Below are 22,953 nucleotides of genomic sequence, written 5' to 3' on the forward strand. Positions count from 1 at the left end.
AGGTTTTGAAAGACCATGGCCAGGACTTTCTTGTTGGCAACCGTCTCAGCTGGGCAGATATTCATCTTCTTGAAGCCATTTTAATGGTAGAAGAGAAGAAGTCAGATGCTCTCTCGGGATTTCCTCTGTTACAGGTGACTTACATTAACAATATACTCTGTGGCTGGAGATATGGTAGAAAGACATTTCAAAGTCTGTTTTGTGTAGACAGTTCCATAAGAGAAGGTGTCTGTCACTCTTTTATTGTAGTCTTGCTCTGCTTGCTTTAGGATGAACATCCTAATAGGACTCATCTACAGAATGTATTATTGTTTAGAGTAATTCCTATAAAGCCTGAAGAAAGCCACTCTCCTTTTCTTTTGGTTGCTTCTTTTCCCCCTTCTCACCAGCTCTATAATGCCAGAAGCAGAAAGTATTTTCTAGATTTAAGACATGATTTGAGGAGAATACACATCTGAAACCACAAGTAACTATTTCCGCATCATCGTACCTGAATACAAGGTGGAGGGCTGTTTAATCACTATTTAAAATGAAGTTGGGGTGAGAGAGGGTAAATTTACCCATAGCTAAGATGGTATTTCTTTTGTCTTGCATTTGCAAACCACTTTTTAAAGGATGTTAATGACTTATTAGGGAGACTGAGATGAATATAGACAAAGGTCTCATCAGTATTTCCTGTACTGACGGAGCAGTACTGGACATGTATCTTCAGCAGCAGCTGATACTGTTTGCTTAGTGATTTCTGTCAGTGCTCCCCTCTTCACTCAAATCCTCCACTTACACAAATGAGTGTGTATATTCTCGTCTTACTTTGCTTTTTAAATGCAATGTTCTTACCATTTCCCTTTTAGGCATTTAAAAAAAGGATAAGCAGCATCCCCACAATCAAGAAGTTCCTAGCGCCCGGAAGCAAGAGAAAACCTATTTCTGATGATAAATATGTGGAGACTGTGAGGAGGGTTCTCCGTATGTATTATGATGTAAAACCAAATTAGGGTGCTTGTCTAAAACAAGGGCTGTTCTTAGTTGAAGAGAGCTACCAGATGGCATAAGTAAACTGTGCAGAGAAGGTGAGGAGGCATTTGAAAGTAGTTGTAATGAGCAGTACCTTGAATTCTCTGATACAAAATACAGCATATGAGTATTTTGCTTACTAATATAACGCTTTACTACTAATCCATTCTTGAGATTTTTCTGGTAATTGCTACCAATTGAAATGGCATCAAATGTGCTGTTTTCCAGCAGTCTCACCAGAAAAGGGGAAAACAAAAGTGAAAGAAGTGTGAATTGCTGACTGACAGTTCCAGCATCTTGTGGTAGCTCTGAGGGTCCAGATCAGGTTTCTGTATGATTAGTTCTGATTCAAGTCCTTAGTGATTTTAGATTCACTTTAGGAAATGAAACAAACAGCTTTTAAAGAATGTAGGACAGAGATGTTCCTCTTGCCAGATATATTGGATGTTACTGATGCGTGAAGTACCAGTGTGCCTTCATAACTAAGCTGCATTTTAATTACTGAATTGGGAAATAAAATGACTGCCAAATGTCATATTTGTATAACTGGCCTATCTAGAAGATCTATTCTAATAAATAAACTCGTTATCCTTACATGTGCTTGTTGTCATGTTTGTCTCATGATGTAAGGTTGAGCTTTGCAAATTGTTGTGACTTGTCTTTGAGGATATATTCTTGATGCTTGATTTGAAGGAGATCCTTATCAACCTGAAATGAAAATCCTTATCAAGATCCTTATCAACCTACTCATGAAAAAAAGTTGGAAGGGCTGCTTAATATGATGCTATCTTAGGCTTTCATAGCTTTTATAGTTCTGTATTAATTATATAGTTGAAAAGATTTCTGCTCAATCTCCAGTGTCACTGCTTAATTCCCAAGCTGGCTGTATGTTGAGAAATGGGATGCATCTTGACCTTGTAATGCAGCAAATACACTTGAGTAAATGTGATGAATGAATTGCCCACTAGGGAGCTGTCTCACAGCTTCAGAGCGACTGAAGTTCTCAGCACTATGAAAGCCAGAAGAATAGAAAGATGCCAAATGTAGGCAAAATGTGTCCCCTGCAAGGGTTCTGATGTCTTTACCGTGCACCTTATTCATAGTGAATGGTTCAGGCTGTGGCAGGAAGATCAAGGGGCTGAAAGCACCTGGAACATGAGCGTATGCTTTGACATGGAATGAAGGAGCTTGTCCCTTGGCTGATTTCCAGAAGGGACATGTGGGTTCCTGGACCTGGAGGTAGCCCTGGGACTAATGCCACTGAGTCAGGCACGGATCTGAGGTTCAAGAAGGGCTTTTCTGATCATGCATACTTTGGGGCTAGAATGTTCTAGATTTAGGAGGAGTAAGCTGCTGTTCCATTATAATCTCATTTTCACATATTTTTTAGTATGTGAGTAGCCATTTATGAGCCTGAAAGTCACTTAGAGCAATTTCCCTTTTTTTCTTGTTGACACCAGCACATTATGGTGTTTGGTACACTTGTTGCTCAGTTGTTTCTTTTTCATTCATTCCTTGCGTATTTGTGATCCATTGTTTCTACTTCTGTCCTTGCTGGAGTTCAAGTTCCCCTCTTTTAGACCATGTTGTTTCTACTGTTTCTATTGTTTCTACTCTTCTTCCCTCCCTTCCCTCCCCCAGCTGATTCCAACCCCCCTGTTGAAATGCAGCTCAAAAGCTGTCTTTGTGCAGAAGGCTGAGGACAGCTGGCTGGCTACGGTTGCTGCCAAGTGGGACGCCAGAGTAGAGTTCAGTAGTTACCATAGGAGCTGCCAAGGGCTGTGCAGGAGGGACCTGCTTCTAAACCGGGATCTCTTAAATAAGGAGTCCAACTGCCTGTTTGTTTATTGTTAAAGTGGTAAATCAAGAATTGCAACACCCACAGTGCCTGCAGATTTATATAAAAACCCTTTTGTGTGGTTATTAGTCGTTGTAACAGATTTACAGAATCTCTTAGCTGTTACAAAACGTTCATAAATGCATCTTGAGTGTGACATGGGGATTCTAGAGAGTGGCTTTCCCCAGCAGAGGGAAGAAAACAGAGCATAGGATACTGCTCAGCCACAGTAGCTATCCTATACTGATCAAGGTTTTATTGTTGGCATCATACATAAGATCCTGCTTCTAGTGAAGTTTATTCTAGATCCCAGTTGCTACAGGAGATAATTTCAGCTTTAGGCACTTACAGGCACTCCATTTCAACACTATAAAAGCTGTAGGCCTTGAATTAAATGGGTGTTACACTTTTTCTGCCCTAGATGGAGCCCTGCTCCTTCAGCAAGTGCTCATGTGGAGACTGATGAGATTAAAATTGTGAAGACATGGGGAGAAAATTGTGCAGCCCCGAGCCATCCCCAGTAACACAGCAGGAAGAGTACAGCCTCTGTGGCAAGGAGCTGAAGGACAAAGCCTGGTACAGTAACTCTAAGCACCACATGCCTGGTTTTGAGCTATGGCTACTTCTGCAGTCATGGAAAGAAGTATGTAACTCCAGGTGGCAATTTATCTGAGCTGCAAGGAAGGGTTAGCCTCTTATCGTGTGACTGCAAGCATGTCTGTATGTCTCACAGGAGTTAAGAGCAGAATTCAGTCTTGTACAAACCCATGTGCAGCAGCACCTTCTAGATTCTGACCACGTCATTGTAAAACTTCCTTTTGTTGTGTTTGCTTAAGATTTCTGCTGCTGCAACTTGTGTGCCTCTCCTTTTCTGAGAAGTGTTTGTTCCCGTTCTCTCATTGGGTAGTTGAAGACAGCAATTAAACCCTTGATACTCTGCAATGTAATGTTTTATGAGGAGACTGAAAAAAATAGCAACGTTTGCAGAAGATTAAAGTAAATAAAGTTGACAATAAAGGAGGGGGGAAAGGTGAGATTGGTGATCCGAGTCAGTGTGCACACTGAGAATAAATAAGCAAACTTGCAGCTTCCAATTCTTTCCTGTTGCCTGCCCTACTACTTTCCTTTCAGAACAGTTTCTCCAATACACACTTGAAAAAGGATGTAAAAGAAGCACTGCCCTGTTTTTGGCAACAAACAGAAGGAGCTCACCCTTGCCCTTCAGCCTGAGACTCCACAGCTCATCTCCCAACCAGCCCATTCAGATAAACAACAGTTCAAGCACAGGCCACCCCCTTTTTCAAAGAACTAATTATGTTATCAAAGGCTTGCCATTGCTCTGCAGTTTTGCACTTGGGGAACTTTAGCCTTGGGATGAAAGAGCTGTGTGTTCTGGATTCCTTGTAAGCCGGCTTTGGGTAATCGTTTCAGAAAATGTTACTCTAAGAAGGAAGACAGCATTGGGTGGCAGGCATAACTCTCATGCTTTGTAGAATATCTCATTGTTGATGTCCTCCTGTGAAATACACCCTCATAGCAACAACAAGAAGTGTAACAGGTGTGTGGATCTTAACCTTCATTAAACAAGCACACTCTTTATTTTCCTGGTGCTGCGGTTCCTTGCTAATCCAGGTGCTCATGAGAAGCAGGGCAGGCTGGTCAACATATATTGCCAGGATCTAGGAGTTGGTTTTGCACTAAAAAAGGCAGACTCACACGTTGCATCCTGTCCTGGTCCTTCCTGAAGCAGGAGAGACACCTTTCCCAATTAGACTACTGAAGACCCATGTATAGGTTTAGGCCTCAAAGTCTTTTTCTGCTCATTCCTATGGAGAAGCCTAGGAGTCTGTGCTTCCAGCTACAGCAGAAGAACAGACAGTGCTTATTTCATTGCCAAGGGTGTCCATGGGAAGCACCTTATATCAGAGGCTTGTGGATGGAAATGTGGGGGAAGGAATTATGATGACATTTATATAAACCTATGATGAAGGTTTAACCTGAGGAGGATTCATAAATCTTTCTCTTTACTGCTATACAATTATACTGTTTCGGACTATCTACTTGGCTTTCATGACCAAACTCCGGAGGTAATAAAACAATTTTTCAACACAAATTTCTGTGTTTGCTTTGTACCAACCTTGGGAGAAGCAGTGACACATAGCTTCACCATCACTTTTCTAGCATGGATGTACTGCCAGTGTTTTATTTACTGCAAGTTCATTACTTGTACATAAAGAGCGCATAAAGTATCAGCCTGGTTCTCAAGCACACCAAAGCCTTTTCTCAGTGTTCCTGTTTTGGGAAGTGCAGTATATCTTTTCTTGTGCGAGAGAAGTTAAAATGCTTGGAAGGTTCTTGCAGTCTTTCAGAGTGCAGAAATACTCAAGAGGGGATGGGGAAATACAGCCAACAATGTGAAGTACAAAACTATAAAATGCAGCGCTGGAGAGGGACACTACCACCAGATGAAGAAGCTGTAGCATTAATACAGAGAATTTTCAACTTCTGCCGTTATTTTCCATGACATTCCTATTTCAGCTTTCCCCGATTTTTGTTTTTCTAGATTTTTATGATCCTTCACATGCAACCCAGAACAATAAATCATATTTTCACATCAGCAGAGAGCAAAGCAGGTTGCATTCAATAAATCGTTAGATGTATCTGTCAGAAAAGTAAATGTACAGGTAGAAGTTTACTCATAAATATCATTAAAACACATGCTTGTTATTATTTTGAAGATAGTACAAAACAGTTAATAAAGAGAATCTTAAAAGTCAGATTATTCAATATCGTACGAATAACACATTATTAATCTCACCTCATTGAATCTTTTCATGCTGACAGATCTGTGTAAGGGAGTCTAAGGGAAAGAGAATATTTCCTTTTAAAGGGAAATAAAGGCTGGAACCTATACTAAGGATACTGAATGTTATGAGAATGATGATGAACTCGGGGGAAACATAAACTTCAGTAAAAACAAAGCTGTTTTATAGGAATAGAAGTGGACTTGTGTGCCCTGAAATCTATTTCTCCTTATATAAGAAGTGTAAGTAAATCTGATTTTATAAAGACAATAACCAGAACAAACAAACAAAATGTCTCACAGGATAAAAGCTGGTTTTAAATATTTTCCAGTAACCAATTTCAACTACAATTCCCTATACTGAGAAAAAAAAAAAGAAAAAAAGATGGAATAAACGCTTTTGTTCAGCTTTATAATTTATCAACATCAGATAAATGTAGAAGTCTTTGCTTCCTTCCACCTCCTTTTGAAAATATAAATGTTATTTAAACATAAACTAATTATTTCTTTTAGTGCAACAATGCACATAAGCTTTGGATGTAACAATGTGCACAAACTGAGAGTCCTAGAAAGTCCTAGAAAGCTTTGCAGCACATGCCAGAAGCCCTATAAAGGAAACATATGCAAGTTGCTATTGAAATAAGAAGTCATTATAATACAAAACTTATTTAAGTTCAGTATTTCACATTATGGATTAAAGTTCTTTTTCAGTTGGCTTTGAAGCCTTGATGTGGCACACCTCACACGATGGGGGATATCAACCCACTCTTTGACCAGGTTTTACAGATTTGGGGCCAGATAGCCGTGTAGACTCTGCTCCTTTTTTGGCATGTGCGTAACTGGTATTTATGTCTGACCCTGACACAGCCCTGAGTCAGCATGAGTCACCTTCTCTGCCTGCCTGCTGGCTTTAGCCCACCCTTCATCTGTCCTCACTGTCCTTCTCAATGTTACGAACATCGCTAAGCATCATTCCAGGCTCTGTCTAAAGCCCCTCAAAGGGTTCTGCCTTATTCCGCGCTGTTTGTGCTGGTGATGCTGCTCTGGCCCTGCAGCCACTGGCACAGTGAAGCTGGTGTCTGTGCAGCCACTCCCGCTTTGCACACAGGGTGGCCGCCTCTGAGGCAGTTCTTGGCAATGATCCTTGGCCCACACTTGCCCACCCGCAGTGCCTGGGCACCCCGTGGGACAGAGCTGGCTGGCCCAGGTCACGGCTGTGCTAGGAAACTTTTGCTACAAGGGAAGGCACATGCCGATGCTGGGGTCTGTGTGCTGGCCTTTCGTTTTTCTAGCATAAATCTTGTTTCTGTCCCTCCCTTTAAGCTTTCCTTGCCATTTACACTCCTCGCATGAGTGTAAATCAGGATTAGGATTGATTTTCTCAGAATTTTCTGTGCTGGTGGTCTGGATAAGTGCCAACTGGCCTGCAGAAATGTGCAGGAGAAAATGCCAACTTGGCTGACATCATATTTACGGTGATCTTGGTTGCAGCAAGTTGAGCATGAGTCAACAGTGTGCCATCTCAGGGAGGGGAGGGGCAGCGCTGAGCTCTGCTCTGTGTGACAGAGACAGGGCCTGAGGGAATGGCATGGAGCTGCATCAGGGGAGGGCAGCGGGGGGTTAGGGAAAGGGTCTGCTCCAGAAGGGGGTGGGCATGGAACTGGCTGCACAGGGCAGTGGGAATGTGTTTACAATAGGGTTTGAATTTTGGGTGGTCCTATGTGGAGCAAGGAGTTGGACTTGGTGACCCTTATGGGTCTCTTCCAACTAAGGATCACAGAATTCTAAGAGTCTATGTACTTGGGTGTTCAGTAAGGCTTTCAGGACAAGACTAGAGTCTTTGCTGGAGTGTCACAGGTCAGCATGTCTTGGGTTGCGTGACAACAACTTTGTTGAACTATTTTTGTGGACTTTAGTTTTATCAGTGTGTGTTTGTTCTTCATTTTAAGAGATTGACTGGAAGCACAGTGAGAATCCTAACCCCCTGCTTCATTCTCCAGCAGCATTTAGCTGCATACTCAGCCCTTACCCCTGAAAAGGTGCTGCCAGAAGTTGCAATCAGGCATGGTGCCCCAAGAAAGCAGTTTCGTGGTTTGTGAACACCACATTTAGAGAAGTCTTTGAGTTCTCTAAGGTGCATCATCATGAAGTGTGTTCACAGACTGCACCAGGAACTTGACATGCTGGGTGGGGCGTGCTTGTGCCCAACCCAAGATCCTTTAAGTGGTACCTGGGATCTATGCCAGCTGCCTGGATGCTCACAGGTGTGGCTGACCAGATTTTTCATAAAACGGATTTGCTTTCTGTTCGACTCCGGAGGATTATACAACAAGTCAAGTTAGAGATGAAAGAAATCTTGTAGGCAGTAGATATGGATTTCAATGGAGCTTATAGAGGTTACATTGTTTTCACAATTGCTGAGCTGAAAGCAAAACAAAAATTTCACAAAATCATAAAACGGCTTGCGATGGAAGGGACCTCAAACATCACCTAAACATAAGAAAGGATAAACTCTTCCTGGCAAACAGGGATGTGTAGAAGGGGAACAACTATTGAATCTGGATGTCACATCGTTCAGTAAATCCAAAAAGCATCAGAACAGTTTGCTTGACTGCTCATCACCATGCCTCAAGTCACAAATATCAAAGACCTCAAAGCAGGAGCAGCTTAGTCTTTACTCAGTGATGCCATCATGGACAGGTATGGGCAAACACTTCCAGCCTGTACATGTGAATTTTCTGGAGGTTACTAATTGGATTTGACATGGAAACAATAGGGAAATGTACATTTAATGATCTACTTTATTCTCCAGATGATGAATCTGAGAGGGTTAGAATTAGGCAAAGTAGGAAAAAGCACCATATCATTGTATTTTGCTGACACTGTCAACATTTGGAGAACATAAATCACAGATTTCCAAGAGGACTCAAGTGAAAATGCATCCTCTAGAGGAGATTGCCAGAAACTGTCAGGCAGATAAACTGTAACTGAACCAGAAATGTGAGGATAAAAAGTAAGTAGCAGTATTTTGAAATTTCTTCAAAGTAGTCAGGTAAAGACTTGGGTCCTGAAGTTCCCCAACTTTTGATGCTATGTAGGTACAGCCATGACTGTACCATTTCTCAGTGTTTGCTTTATGGGCAGACCTTCAGATTAGCAGATCTGATGCAGAGAGTAAATGATGCCACATCATAATATGTGAGTCTACACTAGAGGTGAGAAAATGATCCTTGCTGTCCAAATCCTACTTCACATCTGTTAAGCTACGTTTGTGTCTGTCCACACTCTCTTCCATTTTGATCATTTTATCTGACAGGCAGATGGCAAAGCTGAGGTCAGAGGTAACTATATGTAACAGAAACAGGGTAGGAAAATCATACTTTACTTCATCTCTGCATACGCTGTGTGTACATCTCCATGTACACTCCATTGCAAAATCAGTGCTGTTTCCTTAGACATGGGCTAAGTTGTCGCATAAACTGCTCATCTATTTTTTATACCAAGTTACCACTAAGTAAATTGTCATCAGCAAGCTGTGTTTAGAAATAGTTGGGAATTGTTATCCCCTACTTTGGGTATTCTTTTTATGCCAGACAGCACTGAAAATAAGTACCTTGGTTACTGTTAAGATAGGCCTAGAATATTTACTGGATAGTTTTTTAAAAGTTGCAGTTATCTTAAATAAGATGCAGAAGAACCTACAATGTTCTCAGTGTTTTAAAGTGTCTTCTCTTATATGTGTGTAAAATACCCCAGTAGCTCCAAAAGAGGAGCTTGAATGGATGGCTATGATAGAAACTGTGTGACTACCCCATCGTATGATCAAATCAGCAAGCAGCAAGAGCCTCTGCCTTGAGTGGCACCTTCAGATACATATGCCTTTAAGTTCCCTAACGTCAGATTAATGGCAGTAGGAGTATTTCTCTCTTATTGGGTATGGCTGGGAACTCCCCAGGCATAGGAGGAGCTACCAAGTTAAACTAGAGGTGGGACTGCACCTGCAAGTAGTGGAGACTGAGCATAGAAGGTAAGTACAGGCTTCTATTCTTTAGTGTTTGGGCTATGGAGCAAGAAAGATCTTTTTAATCAGGAAACTAATCCTGCAGTGTGAATCACACTGGGTAAAGCAGATTCTTAAGCACTGAGAGAATAGGACAGAAATATGGAGTTTAGACAAAAATGGTAAATGTGTATGTATGTAGATACATCCACTCACTTTTGTGCTTGAAGCAGCGGTGATTTGTGCTTTTCAACCAAAGTGGTGATGCTGAGACCTTGACTGCACCTGAGTTTCCTGCCAAGCATCAGGCTGTCTTTTCAGCAGGACAAAGATCCTGCAGGTTTGGAATGGTATCTGCCCATCTCCAGTGGCAGCAGGCGCATGGGTGTGCATCCAAATGTATCCAAGACTCAGCTTCTGATGCAGGCCCCATAACACAGGTGTTGATAGGTGTGTGGCGGGGCCCTTTGTAGTCACTGGTGATGTTTGGTGGATCTAAGACTGAGAAGACTACAAAAAAAAAACCCAAGTATTTCTTTCTGTGTCAGAGCTTTAAGGTTATTAAAATCTACTTATGGCTGATGGAGTTATTATTTATTTTAGAAAGCTGCAGCTGATGGCAAGTTTTTATTTTCTACTTGTGATTGCTCTTCACAGATTCAATGGTATACAGGATTTCTTACTCATGTAAAACAGTAAAATGTTGCCTAATGCTTTTCACTCCCTATGTTTTCCTATGCAGTTGTAGAACCCTTGGCTGTGTAATTAATATCCTATTTACTGTACGTTTTGGTGCATTACAATCAGGGTCAATGTGTGTTGGAATGATATGACACAATGTTTCTGATAAGCATGGTAATGAAGAGGCACCAGTTAGCTGTGGATAGACAGATAAACTGTACAGTCATGCCATAAAAACTATTCACTCAGCATTTGTAGAAATGAATGCAACCACTGACTTACAGGCAGGACCATAATTAGCAACAGTTGTTGCTAACTGAGGGTGATATTTTCTCTTTTGTATTCAGATTATGTTGTCAAAATCACACAAACCATCCTTTCTTATTGTAAAAGCACAACTAAATTTTTACCAGAATTGTTCCAATTGCTCTTTAAAATGGAGTTTTGGCAAAGAATTGTCTGAATGTACCTCATGTTAAGCACACTTAGAAAGCAGTGTGATATGAAGAAAATATCACTAGAACGCACTGAACCTTATTTACATGGGAAATGAAGTGTGAGTGCAGTCATGTGATGGCAACAGTGTGAGTATTGCAGCTTTTGTTTCCAGCACTGAGAAAATTGAAATCATCTGTAGGATTTCTATTTGTTTGTTTTTTATCTTGTTTTGTTTTTAGGACATCCTTAAGCTTTTTTTTCTCCCATTCTGTAGTGTATGAAACTAATATGTTTGCGAAGGGGGAATTCTAGTCCCACTTTTTTTAGCAATTAGGGCAACGGAACACAGAAATTAAGGCAAATATATGCTCCAGCTTCAACACAAACAGCCCATACTGCATGAAATAGGTTTATACCAACTTTCTATCTGTGCCACAGCTCCTCTTTGTGCAAAGGTGTGGGCTATGATGGGAGCTGCAGAGATCATGGTGTGCAAGGCCCTGGGCACACCTACTCCCTTGTGCCCTGGGATACATTTTGGGGGCACCTGCAGCCAGGTTGCAGGTATGGCTTTGAGGGAGACCATAAGCACGAAGGAGAAGGAGACAGGCTGAGGCCATCCAAGACAACTGATCTAGTAATTGATTTAGCTGTTGGCAACCCTGCCCCTGACAGGCAGTTTGGAACCAGATGATCTTTGAGGTCTCTTCCAACCCAAGCTATTCTAAGATTCTGTGAGTGCCAAGCACCTCAACCTGCCTCTTGGAACAGAGGGAAGATCAATGATTCATTTACTTAGGAAAGAAGTGGGTGACAGATAAAGCTGCGTGATGCACTGTGACATCTGGCAAAAAAAAAAAAGAAAAAAGCTAGGAACATTTCAGCCTAGCAGTATAACACCTTTTTTTTTCCCTCCTTTCAGTGGTGATCATGGCAGTGATTGTCACTGAGTAACTGCCCTGAGGGTATGGTGGATTTCCAGTGGCTTTACATTAATGTCTTGTAATGCAACGAGGTTCCCCCTCCAGCTCAGTATTCAGATTGCTTGTTTAAACATGCCTGTTTTTGCAGATGACCAAGAAAACCCGTTCCTAGTAGCACTGGAAAGCTTTTACCACTCAGCACATCTTTCCTTTCCTAATATATGACAAGGTAGTAGCCTCGAGCTGAGCCAGGTGAGGTTCAGATTGGAAATTAGGAAACATTTCTTCTCAGAAAGAGTGGTGAGGCAGTGGCACAATCTGCATGGGGAGGTGGTGGAGTCACAGTCCCTAGGGGTGTTCAGGAACTGTGTGGATGTGCCACTGAGGGACATGGTTAGTGAGCATGGTGGGGATGGGTTGACAGGTGGAACAGATGATCTCAGTGGTCTTTTCCAACCTTAATGATTCTATGATTCTATAGCGTGTTTAAAGTCAAATAATGTACACTTGCAGCAAAGGTAGTGAGAATAAAAGGCTTTTCTCTTTTTTCCCCCCAAATAATGGTACTTACACTTGCTTTTTGAGATCTTTGTTTTCAGCTTAAAAATTTTCAAGGCATCGGGAACTCAGAAGCATGTCAGGGAAGCCCAGGCTCACCTATATCAATGGAAGAGGGCGAATGGAGACCATCCGATGGCTGCTAGCTGCAGCTGGAGTGGAGGTTGGTTAACACTCAGCTCTTTAAATGGACACTCTGTGAAACAATTTAATATGCACACAGGGAATAAGGGTGCAAAAGGGTGAATAACTTCATTTTCAAATTAATTTAGGTTTGTGCCTACCCTGTTCAGTGGCTGGTATTTGGGATACAAACTCAATGGAGCTTTGGATTTCACAGAGCTAGCATCAGTTTTCTGAAGTAATTCTAGTGTGTCTAAACAGGGATTTTTTTAAAAGGCCTTTAATGAATCTCAGTTTTCCAGCTGTGCAAAATCACTTTGCTCAGTCTCATTTAGATTGCGGTTGCAAAGTGTATAAGAAAAAAGAATGTTGTTGGCCCACTCTTGGGGTGGTGTTAGAAAGAACTGATTTACCTTGTGCTTCCCTTGGCACTGGCTGCAGCCTGCTCTTCCCTCTAGATGTCTGTGTCTCTCTTCTGCTTGCACTCCAATAATTTCTGAATCAGTGCAACCAGGCAGAAATGGCCAGGTCCTTCTGCTGCTATCCAGCCGTGGGGATGGGTGGAGAGTCCTCAGAGGATTCACAGTCAAACAGCACATCTGAAGCCTCAACTCATTGTGTTTTGCTTGGCTGGATTGTTCTCCTCGAGGTTATGTGCAGTCAATTGGAGAAAAATGCCAGAAACATAAAGAGCTCTTCTCTCTTCTTTTCCAGTTTGAAGAAATTTTTCTGCAAACAAGAGAGCAGTTACTGAAGTTAGGCCAAGGTAAGACTGTGATGCTTGAGGCTTTGGCAATCAGAAAGTTGCTCGTATTTAGCTACATTAAAATTTATTTAAACCAAAGCAAAATTCTGGGTATACATCTTGAATGCTGAAATGCCGGTTTTGTGTAACCTGTTCTTTGCAGTACCAAATAACTCCTATAAGATTGAAATCATAGCTTCTATGACTGTGGTCACAGTAACATATTAAATATGGCTAGCACTGGAAAGTTTAATGTAGGATTTGACATGGCAGTAAGGCCATGTAAAGCAGCTATGCAGGATGAGCCAGAGCCACGAATCTTCCCCCAGGTAAGTCTGACATGGTCCAAGCAGCCAGAAAGCCTTTATGTGAACTGTAGAAGTGAGACCAGATCCCAACAGCAATGCAAACCCCCAGCCACTGGCCACTTGCTCAGCTGAAGCCCGGTTTGAAGTCCTCTGCACCACCCTGGAGGGAGAAAGCCTCGCTGCCCAGGTGGGGAAGAAGCTGGGCCTGTGAGGAGCACTGCTAGGTTTGCCTGTCCTGAACTTTTTCTGCTGCCCAAGACAGGAACACCCCAGCACAGCAAAGAGACACCCTGAAAAGGACTTGGCTGTGTTCAGGCTGCCCACTCAGATGGGGAAAGCTGCATTTAAAGAAAAGATGAAAACAGAACTAAAATGCACAAAACACCAGCAATAAAAAAGTGGCATCAGTGAGATCAGTTGTAGGTCTAGCTGGCTGGTAATCTGATGACATGGGAGGGTTGTGTGCTGTTGAGACAATAAATATAGCCCTAAATACAATAGTTTAGGTAGTATATAGTTAGGTACCCAAATCTGAATTTCCTTCTTAAAAGATATTTAACCCAAACAGAATGGCATGATTCTGCATTTCGAAATGAGGCCTATCCATAGCCAGAGAAGAGAATTAAGTGGCAAGAAAAAGGATAGGGAAGTCTTCTAAAGAAAATGAAGACTTTTCAAGTATATACGTATACTGAGCTTAAGAGGCTCAGAGCACAAAGAAAAAGGCTGGCTTTGACACGATGAATTGAAGAAAGACGAATATTAGTCATTTGGTGGAGTGATGCCAGATGCTCAGAGCAGGACTGAACATGAGTAACCACCACTCCCTCTACCTCCAGTTTTTTTCTCTCTCCTTGCCAATGTGCCTTGTTCCAGGAAGCCCTGAGTTCAGACTTCAGAGCACTGTTATCACCGGCCAGGTGTGGCTCTGGCCTGTGCCAACTGAAGGTCTTCTAGCAATCCTTCAGCGCTTTCTGGGATTCAGCCCAGGCCAGGAACTGTTCCCAGTTCTTCAGTTCCAGCTGTACCTTGCAGCAGACAGCTGCTTTGGAGAGACTCCAGTACATCACCTGGCCAGGCCTGTACCTACTGGCCTGAGACCTGCTGGCTTGGCTCGATCTACGTAGCCACAGGTTGATGTTGAGAAGCATTGCTGTTCTGTGGCAAACAGGCTCAGGTTATAGCTCTTTAATGTATGCCCAGAGACGATCATCAGACACACAGTGCAGACAGCAAAATGAGTGGCAAACCGCTTTAAATCCTGCATGTATGTTATGTGCAGTGGTTATGTGAAGTGGTCCCATTGCAAAACCAGGAGAAGCAGCCTACTAATGGTCATAAGATAAAAATTCTTCTGTGTAGAGAAGAAACAAACCAGGCATTCAGTGTTCTCACATTTCCTACACTTTATTTCTTGTCAAGGGGCAGAAAGTCAGATTTATTCTTTATTCTCCACTTAGCGCAACTCCTTGCTGAGACGTATGCTTGTATAGCTGCTATTTTTTCCATCCTGTGTTTTTTCTGCTAGACAGGGGTCTTCTTATAGGTGATGTTCTTTCCCAATCTGCAGAGGTGTGTTCTGATAAGACATGATGACGCAGGATCATTCTGTTACTGTCTATGAGAAATAAATGGACTATTCCTTGCCACAAAGAGAGTTGCTTTTTGAATTTAAGCTGTAAATCAGTGATGTAGTGAAGATTTTTTATTAGTTCTTGGTTAGCAGAGTATTTTAGTAGCTCTGTAAAGAAGAGAGTAGGTAAAGGTGCTGTGAATTCTTGTACTTGGAAGAAATGCACTATTAATAATGACCAAGCAATTAAAATAAACGCTTAACTTTGAGCAATGCAAAGTGGCAGCTGCCTACTTGGATTTAGAGCTTCAGTGTAATTTTAACAGGTCAGGATTGTTTTTTGGATGCCCATAAACATTTAAATGGAGCAGGGAGTATCTCCAAAGCTGGCGAATGAGTTCAGCAGAAAACTGCACTAGAAAAAAATGGCTTTGCTGTGCCAAACACAAAGTCTCAGCACAACCTTGTTAAAGGATCAGCCACGCTGCTTCCAGCACTGGGAGAAAACAGGGCTTGTCAGCACAGGGGCAAGAGGGGATAGTAGTAGCACGGCTGGATGGGTTTGAGTTGTTGTGAAATGACACTGGGGACAGACAGGCCTGTAATGGAAATCTACAGGGATGCTCAAAGTCCTGTTTCTGGGGCAACTATGCAAAACTTAGTGAAGCAGCAAGCTGCTGTCACACTCCCCGTCCCTGGCTTCACTGCCTCACAATGAATCTGGCACTGCTGCTCCCAGTGCCCTGACCTTTCCCTTTGTCCCAGTAGCTCAGTCTTACTGTGGTACTACCTCTTTTTTTATTTCCATCCTTGTCTATGTGCCTGCCAGGGAACTGATCTGCATTCAAAATAATTGGGCTTTTTGTTCTGATTTAACACAGCTCTTCATTCTCCTCAGGTCCCTGGGGCTGGAACTGCTGGGTAAGCCTTCTCCTGCCAGCAGGGCCATGGGCCAGGAGTGCAAGGGAACGGTGCCAGTTCCCGTCAGGCAGTGCAGCCCTGGCAAAGCTGCAAAGCATGGGGCCCAGCTGCACCTCTCTGACCAAGCTGCAAACCTGATGCCTACCAGACAGCATTTAATCTTTCCCACAATGTTAATTAACCACATGGAGTTTGAGTTAGGGCAAGGCGTCCATGATCTACACTGCAAAAGTAATGCACTCTCCTGTAAAGCTAGAATTCCAGAAGGAACTAACAAGCTCTCATTCGACTTTGTGTCCTAGATGGATCCCTGATGTTCTATCAATTGCCACTGGTTGAGATCGACGGGATGAAGTTGGTGCAGTGCAGAGCCATCCTCAGCTACATAGCAGGGAAATACAATCTCTATGGGAAGGACTTGAAGGAGAGAGCCCTGTATGGTAGCACTTCCTCTTGCTTAATGAGCAATCTGTTATTTGATAGCTGCATTACACTGAACAAATGCAACCCTGTAAATCCAATAAAAAGGTGTAAGAAAGGCTAAGCAACAAAGCAGACTGCAGCCTTTGTTCAGGGTTTAATCACTGCTTATGAAATGCTGTTGAATAGAAACAGGCTTTTAGTCCTTTTAAAACTTACTTAGCTTTATTTTGTATTTAGTTTTGACTATGAAATTTGGCACTGTGATCGTGATATACAAGTCCTATAAGTTGCCTTAGTTAATTGTAATACAGATGAAATAACTCCCATGCTGTTGTCTATTGTCTCCCCTCAAACAGGATTGACATGTATGTGGAAGGAATATCAGATCTGATGCACTTGATTTTGATGTTTCCTTTCTCTCCACCTGAGGCAAAGGAGAAAAATATTGCTACAATTGCAGAGAAGGCAACAGAGAGGTACTTCCCTGTCTTTGAAAAGGTATGTGACAGAGAGGATGCCTAGAAAACTTGCATTTACAGTTATCAGAAACTTTCCCAAAAGTAACATACTTGTAACATACTTGTGGTATAGTTAGATCCAGATCCTCAGTTTTCTTGGCTCTCACAAAGAAGGGAAAATGATACAGCACATCTTCTGTTTGTTAGATTATGTTGTTCGGGTTGTAATACTGTTACAGCCACCAAGCAAACAAAGTGAAATGTTTTCAGTTCATACAGCATATCTTTTTGCAGATGTAAAAACAAGCACGTATGTTGTTGTTTTTGGTTTTTTTTTTTTTCCATGAGAGAAAATTCCACACTTGTATTTGTTCAGAGCACATCTCTCTGCTATCCTTCCGTTGAAGAATGCAAAAAATCCCTTGCAAATAAATCAGATAGAGAGACAAAAACACTGAGGTATTAGGACTGCTTTAGTAAAACAGCCTCAGATTTCTGCATGCCTCACTTGCAAAACAACAAACCAAACTGACGAGTCCTGGCAACACTGTTCACTTTTGTAACATTCATTTAGTTTTGATGGAAAAAAATAATAAAGGCTGAACATCCTAGAAGTTCCTATTACTATAACAACTTACTCCCAGAAGCAGGGATTTTCTTTGGTTACCTATTGTAATTTTGCATACTAAGATTGCTTCCTGTATGTTGAACAGAACCATAAATTAAATATCTAAATGGCAATCTTATGAATTCTCTCCAATTCCTTCTTATCTCTATTTATAACCTTATGACTGCTAATAGCTTATTTCAGCATGTGGCTTTGTTTTCCCAGTACCGATCGTCACCCAACATTACCAAATGACCAGAGTTTGTAATATGGGTTCCATACAACATTCCAAGAACAGTGAAGTGATTTGGGCTCACAGATCTCCAGCTAAAAAGTGAAGCTTTGCTTATAATCACTTATGGTCACTGATTAGCTCTACAGCTGTGCCATAAGGCTTAGCTGCCAGGTATCATCTGCAACCCGTGCTCTCTTGTACTCCACAGGTTTTGAAACAGCATGGCCAAGACTTTCTTGTGGGAAACAAATTCAGCTGGGCAGACGTTCAGCTCATGGAAGCCATTTTAGCAGTGGAGGAGAAAGTACCTTCTGTGCTTTCTGGGTTTCCTCAGCTGCAGGTAATGATGTTATTGAACATGTTTGTGTTCAGGAACCACACGGTACAAAGATTTCATGAAGGGACAGTCCTGCAGTGATTGTCTCTCCATTCTGTGTAAATCTGTTCTGTGTAAACTACCCGTGTTTGTGTTTGTTTAACATAAAGCGCAGCAGTGAATAGATTTTGTAAGGCACCGTGCCCCTGTTTAACCCCATTAAGGCATATCTCTCCCTCTTCAAGTAGCTTATGCTATCTCAGTAGAAATCAATGTCATGCTAAGGAAACCACTGATCTAAGCTGCCCTGTTTTCATTTTCCTGTCTCCTGCTTGTGAATACTATCTAATAGTAATAACAAACTACGTCTGTGACATAGACTGACATGTTAGAATATGATAGAGCATGCCATTTTCTTTACTGTCTAGTATTGTAAGTTTGGGATTCTATTAACTTTACTACTTTACTTTCTAGCATGGCTAGAAATTGAAGCCCTGACCAAAACAAACAAACAAACAACCACAGTTTGCCTTCAGTAATCAACTTGATATCATCAAGGATGAAATTTCTGCTTTTGTACCATGTGCAAAATCTGCAACCAAGCAGAAGTAAGGCAATCAGAAATCAGAAAATTCCAGATCTGCAGCATGCTGTAAGAGCCCAGTGCTCGAGCAAACCTGCAGGAGTCAGAGTTTTGATACAGTGGATCCAAATAGTCTGAGACTAAAAAAAGCAAATACTGTTTAGTAGTTCAACCTTGTGCCTGTAATCTTGGTAAACAGAGCAGTGTAAGCAATGCAAATTTAGACTGATAAGGCCATGCTTGATATCATTGCTTTGTTCTTAAAAACAGTTAACCTAAAGCATGCACTCAAAGACTTGGGCTTTGATCCCATGAACAAAATAAACAGTCCAGCATCAGACTATCCTAACTGGAATTTCTGCTTGGTCCTTGAGGAAAAGGGGTGGGGAGGAGATGTGATATTCTCCCCTTCCCCCTAAATCCCAACCCCAGCAGTTTGAATTTTGAATGACAGAATGAGCTGCTTTAGCAACAAGGTTGGCGGAGTTTTGTGACAGACTGCAACCTGTGCACCATTTTTCAGCCTCAGGAAATTCTGGCCTCTAGCTCCCATCTTTTGGGAAAATATCTTGTCCACCAGGTATGGGCACTGTTCGTCTGATATGACTTGAATCGTAAGGATGCTTTCATTGCCAGAAGAGAAACTACTTCTAATACTGGTGGTTTTTTACTATACAGTTTTTACTTTTCTTGCTCCTTCCTGTATTCCCCCTTATCCTTCCAGTGCTTGTAAGGAAGAAAAAATGTTCATACATGTGCCAGCAAGAAATGGCTATTGTTCTGTGAAGCTCCTCTCCCTTAATCCCATTGTCAGAAGAGGTTCTCATATACATAATATTGCTGAGCTAACTGTGGGATATCCAGATGCTCAAAACCTGCTCCAGTGGGTCTTCTCAGACTGACCGTGAGAGAAGGCATCTCTTGTCATCTGAGATGCCCAAGTCGTCCTCATCTTGGCCTCCAGACAAAACTGTAGAAGGGAACTGGCCTGAGGCCCATGCTATATTTGCCAGCTCCATGTAAATAATTTGGCTGTGTTGGGTGAGACACGTAGCACAAGAAGCCTGAGCAGGACAACTGAGTTGAGCAAAAAAATGGCTTCCAGCCATTTCACTTTCACCCATACAATCTTAGAAGTGCTTTGTGGTAAAAATAGAAATCATATTGCTAATTTGGTTTTCCTAGGTGGTAAGTTTGCACCATCATAAGAAGCAATGGGGAAAAAAAGCTTGGTTAGTTTGCATGGACCTTCCAAACTAATCCCTGATGCTTCTAGATACTGCAGTTTTGCCTCCAGTTTCTTGCAGGCAGTGGAGATCTAGGTGTTGCTTGCTCCAACACTGCTTTTGCTGATAAGAATAAGCATTTGGCAGCAGCTGGGTCCTTCTCGTGTTAGGCAGGAGGAGCCTGTGTAGATCTCCTCAGCGCCTGAATGAATCTATTCTACCAGCAGGGGGAAGAAGCTGTCCAGTATCCTACGTATGGAAAGTTGCTGCTCGCTTCGTCGGGACTTATTCCTCTTGCTTTTATTTTTCAGGCTTTTAAAACCAAAATGAGCAACATGCCTACAATTAAGAAGTTCCTGCAGCCTGGCAGCCCAAGGAAGCCCCCACCAGATGAAAATTATGTAGCAACTGTGATGAAAATTTTTAAGCTAGATTGAGAGCAATGTTAACTTTACTAAGTCCCAAAGTGCTGGGAAGAAAGGCATCAAAACCCAAACCCTTGAAGGAAGTAGGAAACTCAGTAAAGTTTTTTTTTGGTACTTAAAAGCAATGGTAGAAATAAATAGAAGAGTGAAATAAAGCATTCTGTTTACTCTGGCAATGTGACAGCAGATTTGCCTTTTTAGGTGTCTAATGCTTTGCAGCACATGCAAACAAAGCAGAATGGAAGCAAAGAACTCTGCCAGAGTAGGGAACTTACTCCTTTGTAAGGAGAGTGATGAAGTGCTAGTATGGAAGAATGATCCAAGGGGTGGAACCCCTATGCTGTGAGGACAGGCTGGGAGAGCTGGAGCTGTTCATCCTGGAGGAAGGAAGGCTCCAGGGAGACCTGAGAGCACTGGAACAGGTTGCCCAGAGAGGTGGTGGACATCCTGTCCTTGGAAACGTTCAGGGTGGGTCTGGATGTGGCTCTGAACAATCTGATCTAGCTGTAGATGTCTCTCTTCATTGCAGGAGAGTTGGACCAAACGATCTTTAAAGGTCCCTCCCAACCCAAAACATTCTGTCTCTATGACTCTGTGAAAATAGGTTTCAAAATAATGACTACAGAAGAGAACAAAGAGGAAAAAAAAAAAAGAAATTGGAAAAAAATTTGAAAGGTGCATCTGGTAAAGAGAAAAGAGAATAATGAACCTTCTTTGCAGCTTGCTTGTTCTACAGCATACTCACCATGGTCTCCCAGGCAGCAGAACATGCATGCTCCCTTCAGAGCTGCACCACTGTAGACAGCTGAGATCACTGCTCCTTCAACAGAGATGGACAAGCCAAAATTTTGGTCTCCTGCAAACACAGTGAGAAGAAACTGTAACAGAGTTACAGCTAGAAGACATTGTTTAATTAAGCATATCCATTTCTCTGCTTCTGGAGTAATAAAAAAATGTCTGTTTTTACTAACATTTTCCCTACATCTTTGCATTAGCTGTAAAACAAAAGGACAAAAAATTACTTCTGTTAGGGTGCAGTAAGATGAAATGGGGTCTTTAACTGAATGTAGAATCACAGAATCACCAAGGTTTGAAAAGACTTCCAAAAAGTCCAGCTGTGCACCTATCACTAATATTTTCCCACTAAACCACGTCCCTTAGTACAACATCTAAATGTTTCTTGAACACCTCCAGGGATGGTGACTCCATCACCTCCCTGAGCAGCCTGATCCAGTGCCTGACTACTTTTTCAGAGAAGAAATCTTTCCTAGTGCCCAACTTGAGTTTCTCCTTGTGCAACTAGAGGCCATTCCCTCTAGTCCTATCACTAATTATGCAGAAGAGGCTGATCCCCACCTTGCCACAACCTCGCTTTGGGTAGTTGTAGAGGTCTATAAGGTCTCCCCTGAGCTTCCTCTTCTCCAGGCTGAACAATCCTGGTTCCCCCAGCCACTTCTCGTAACATTTGTGCTCCAGAGCCCTCACAACATCTCTGTCCTTCTCTGGACACGCTCCAGAGCATCAATGCCCTTCTTGTGGTGAGGGGCTCGAAACCAAACACAGCACTCAAGCTGCAGCCTTAACAGTGTTGAGTACAGGCAAATGATCACCTCTTTGCACCTGCTGGCAGAACTATTTCTGATACAAGCCAGGATGCCATTGGCCTTTGTGGCCACCTGGGCACACTGCTGGCTCATGTTCAGATGGCTGTTGACTAATACCCCTAGATCCTTCTCCTCCTTGCGGCTTTCCAGCCTGTAGCATGCTGGGGTTGCTGTGGCCAAAGTGCAGGACATGGTACATGGTATTGTTGAACTTCATCCCACTGGCCTCAGCCCAGCAATCCAGCCTGTATGGATCAAATATGCCCTGCATGTTGTCAAAGGCAAGTTATCTTTTACTGCTACTTTTGATACCATCATGTATTTTTTTGGTTATGAACTGCAAACACTGAAACTCGTCTTTTTGCAGTACTTCTCCATCTGAAGCCAAGTCTATGCCTAAGTACATCTGTAAAACAGTGAGTGCTAGCAAATTCTTTATTCACGTGCATCTTTATACTCCAGGCATAAATAGAACTGAAGTAGAAAATACCCTTGCATGAGTTATTCCTGTGTGTGAGGTGGAGAGATCCTGTAAATATTATTACAGTTGTAAAATTTTAAAAATACAAAACATGTCCCTCAATGTTATCAAGACTGTAGGCAAGCTAAACAAGACAGCTGATTTTCTGAAAATAGATGTGCTGGAAATACTCTAGCACATCCTATTTGCAATTCAACTGTGTAGAGATACACAGTGTTAATGACAAGTGCATCTCCTGAAGAACGAAACTGTATGGGACAGGAGATGCATAGGCACAGAGAGCACCAGCACTTTAACAAGCCATACTGATGGTCCAAGCTCCATGCAGTATGCATGACTTAATGCAGACTTACTGTACTTGGTGCAAAAGTCTTTGTTTTTCCATGCCCACCTTGAGTTTCAAAGCAGAAGTTTGTATTGCCCATCAGTTCTCCACTTTTCATCCCTTTCACCTCCTGACTGTTGAGAGTAAAACTAACAATCATGTGGCTGACATCTCTCCCTCTAGGGTAGTGAGTATATAACAGAATGGGAGCAAACTAGAGGGAATGTGAAGAAAAGCTCTAAGCAGGGGATGTGCTTCTGAGGAGAGAGTGATGTGAATGTGCAGAGAGAGTTCTAAAAGCAACAGTGAGCAGGTAACTCCCTGGAGCTATGTTACTGATAACTGC

At 42.2% G+C, this 22,953-nt stretch overlaps 1 protein-coding gene across 2 annotated transcripts; it reads left to right on the top strand.

Moving 5' to 3' along the window:
• The first annotated feature begins 9,581 nt into the window (after positions 1–9,581).
• Positions 9,582–20,373, top strand: LOC122193518 (glutathione S-transferase-like). 2 transcript variants are annotated; one of them, XM_042894324.1, is made up of 7 exons: positions 9,582–9,681; positions 12,282–12,417; positions 13,092–13,143; positions 16,227–16,359; positions 16,704–16,845; positions 17,856–17,987; positions 20,084–20,373. In XM_042894324.1, exons 2-7 carry the CDS (start codon positions 12,331–12,333, stop codon positions 20,207–20,209), a joined length of 672 nt encoding a protein of 223 aa, XP_042750258.1. In that variant the 5' UTR covers positions 9,582–9,681; positions 12,282–12,330; the 3' UTR covers positions 20,210–20,373. The 2 variants fall into 2 exon arrangements, with proteins under 2 accessions (XP_042750258.1, XP_042750259.1); XM_042894325.1 differs by having other exon boundaries at positions 9,615–9,681; positions 12,296–12,417.
• The last annotated feature ends 2,580 nt before the right edge of the window (positions 20,374–22,953 follow it).

This window comes from Lagopus leucura, unplaced genomic scaffold, assembly GCF_019238085.1.
Source record: "Lagopus leucura isolate 7727_CA_CO unplaced genomic scaffold, USGS_WTPT01 69-13_obj-0_obj, whole genome shotgun sequence".
NCBI classification, from domain to species: Eukaryota; Metazoa; Chordata; class Aves; order Galliformes; family Phasianidae; genus Lagopus; species Lagopus leucura.

Bases quoted from the DNA above. Each gene is read 5' to 3' on its own strand.
- LOC122193518 (XM_042894324.1), top strand. From the start codon at position 12,331: ATGTCAGGGAAGCCCAGGCTCACCTATATCAATGGAAGAGGGCGAATG. The intron at 13,144-16,226 runs GTAAGACTGTGA...TTTGTGTCCTAG, and splicing joins GTTACTGAAGTTAGGCCAAG to ATGGATCCCTGATGTTCTAT. The intron at 16,360-16,703 runs GTATGGTAGCAC...CCCCTCAAACAG, and splicing joins GACTTGAAGGAGAGAGCCCT to GATTGACATGTATGTGGAAG.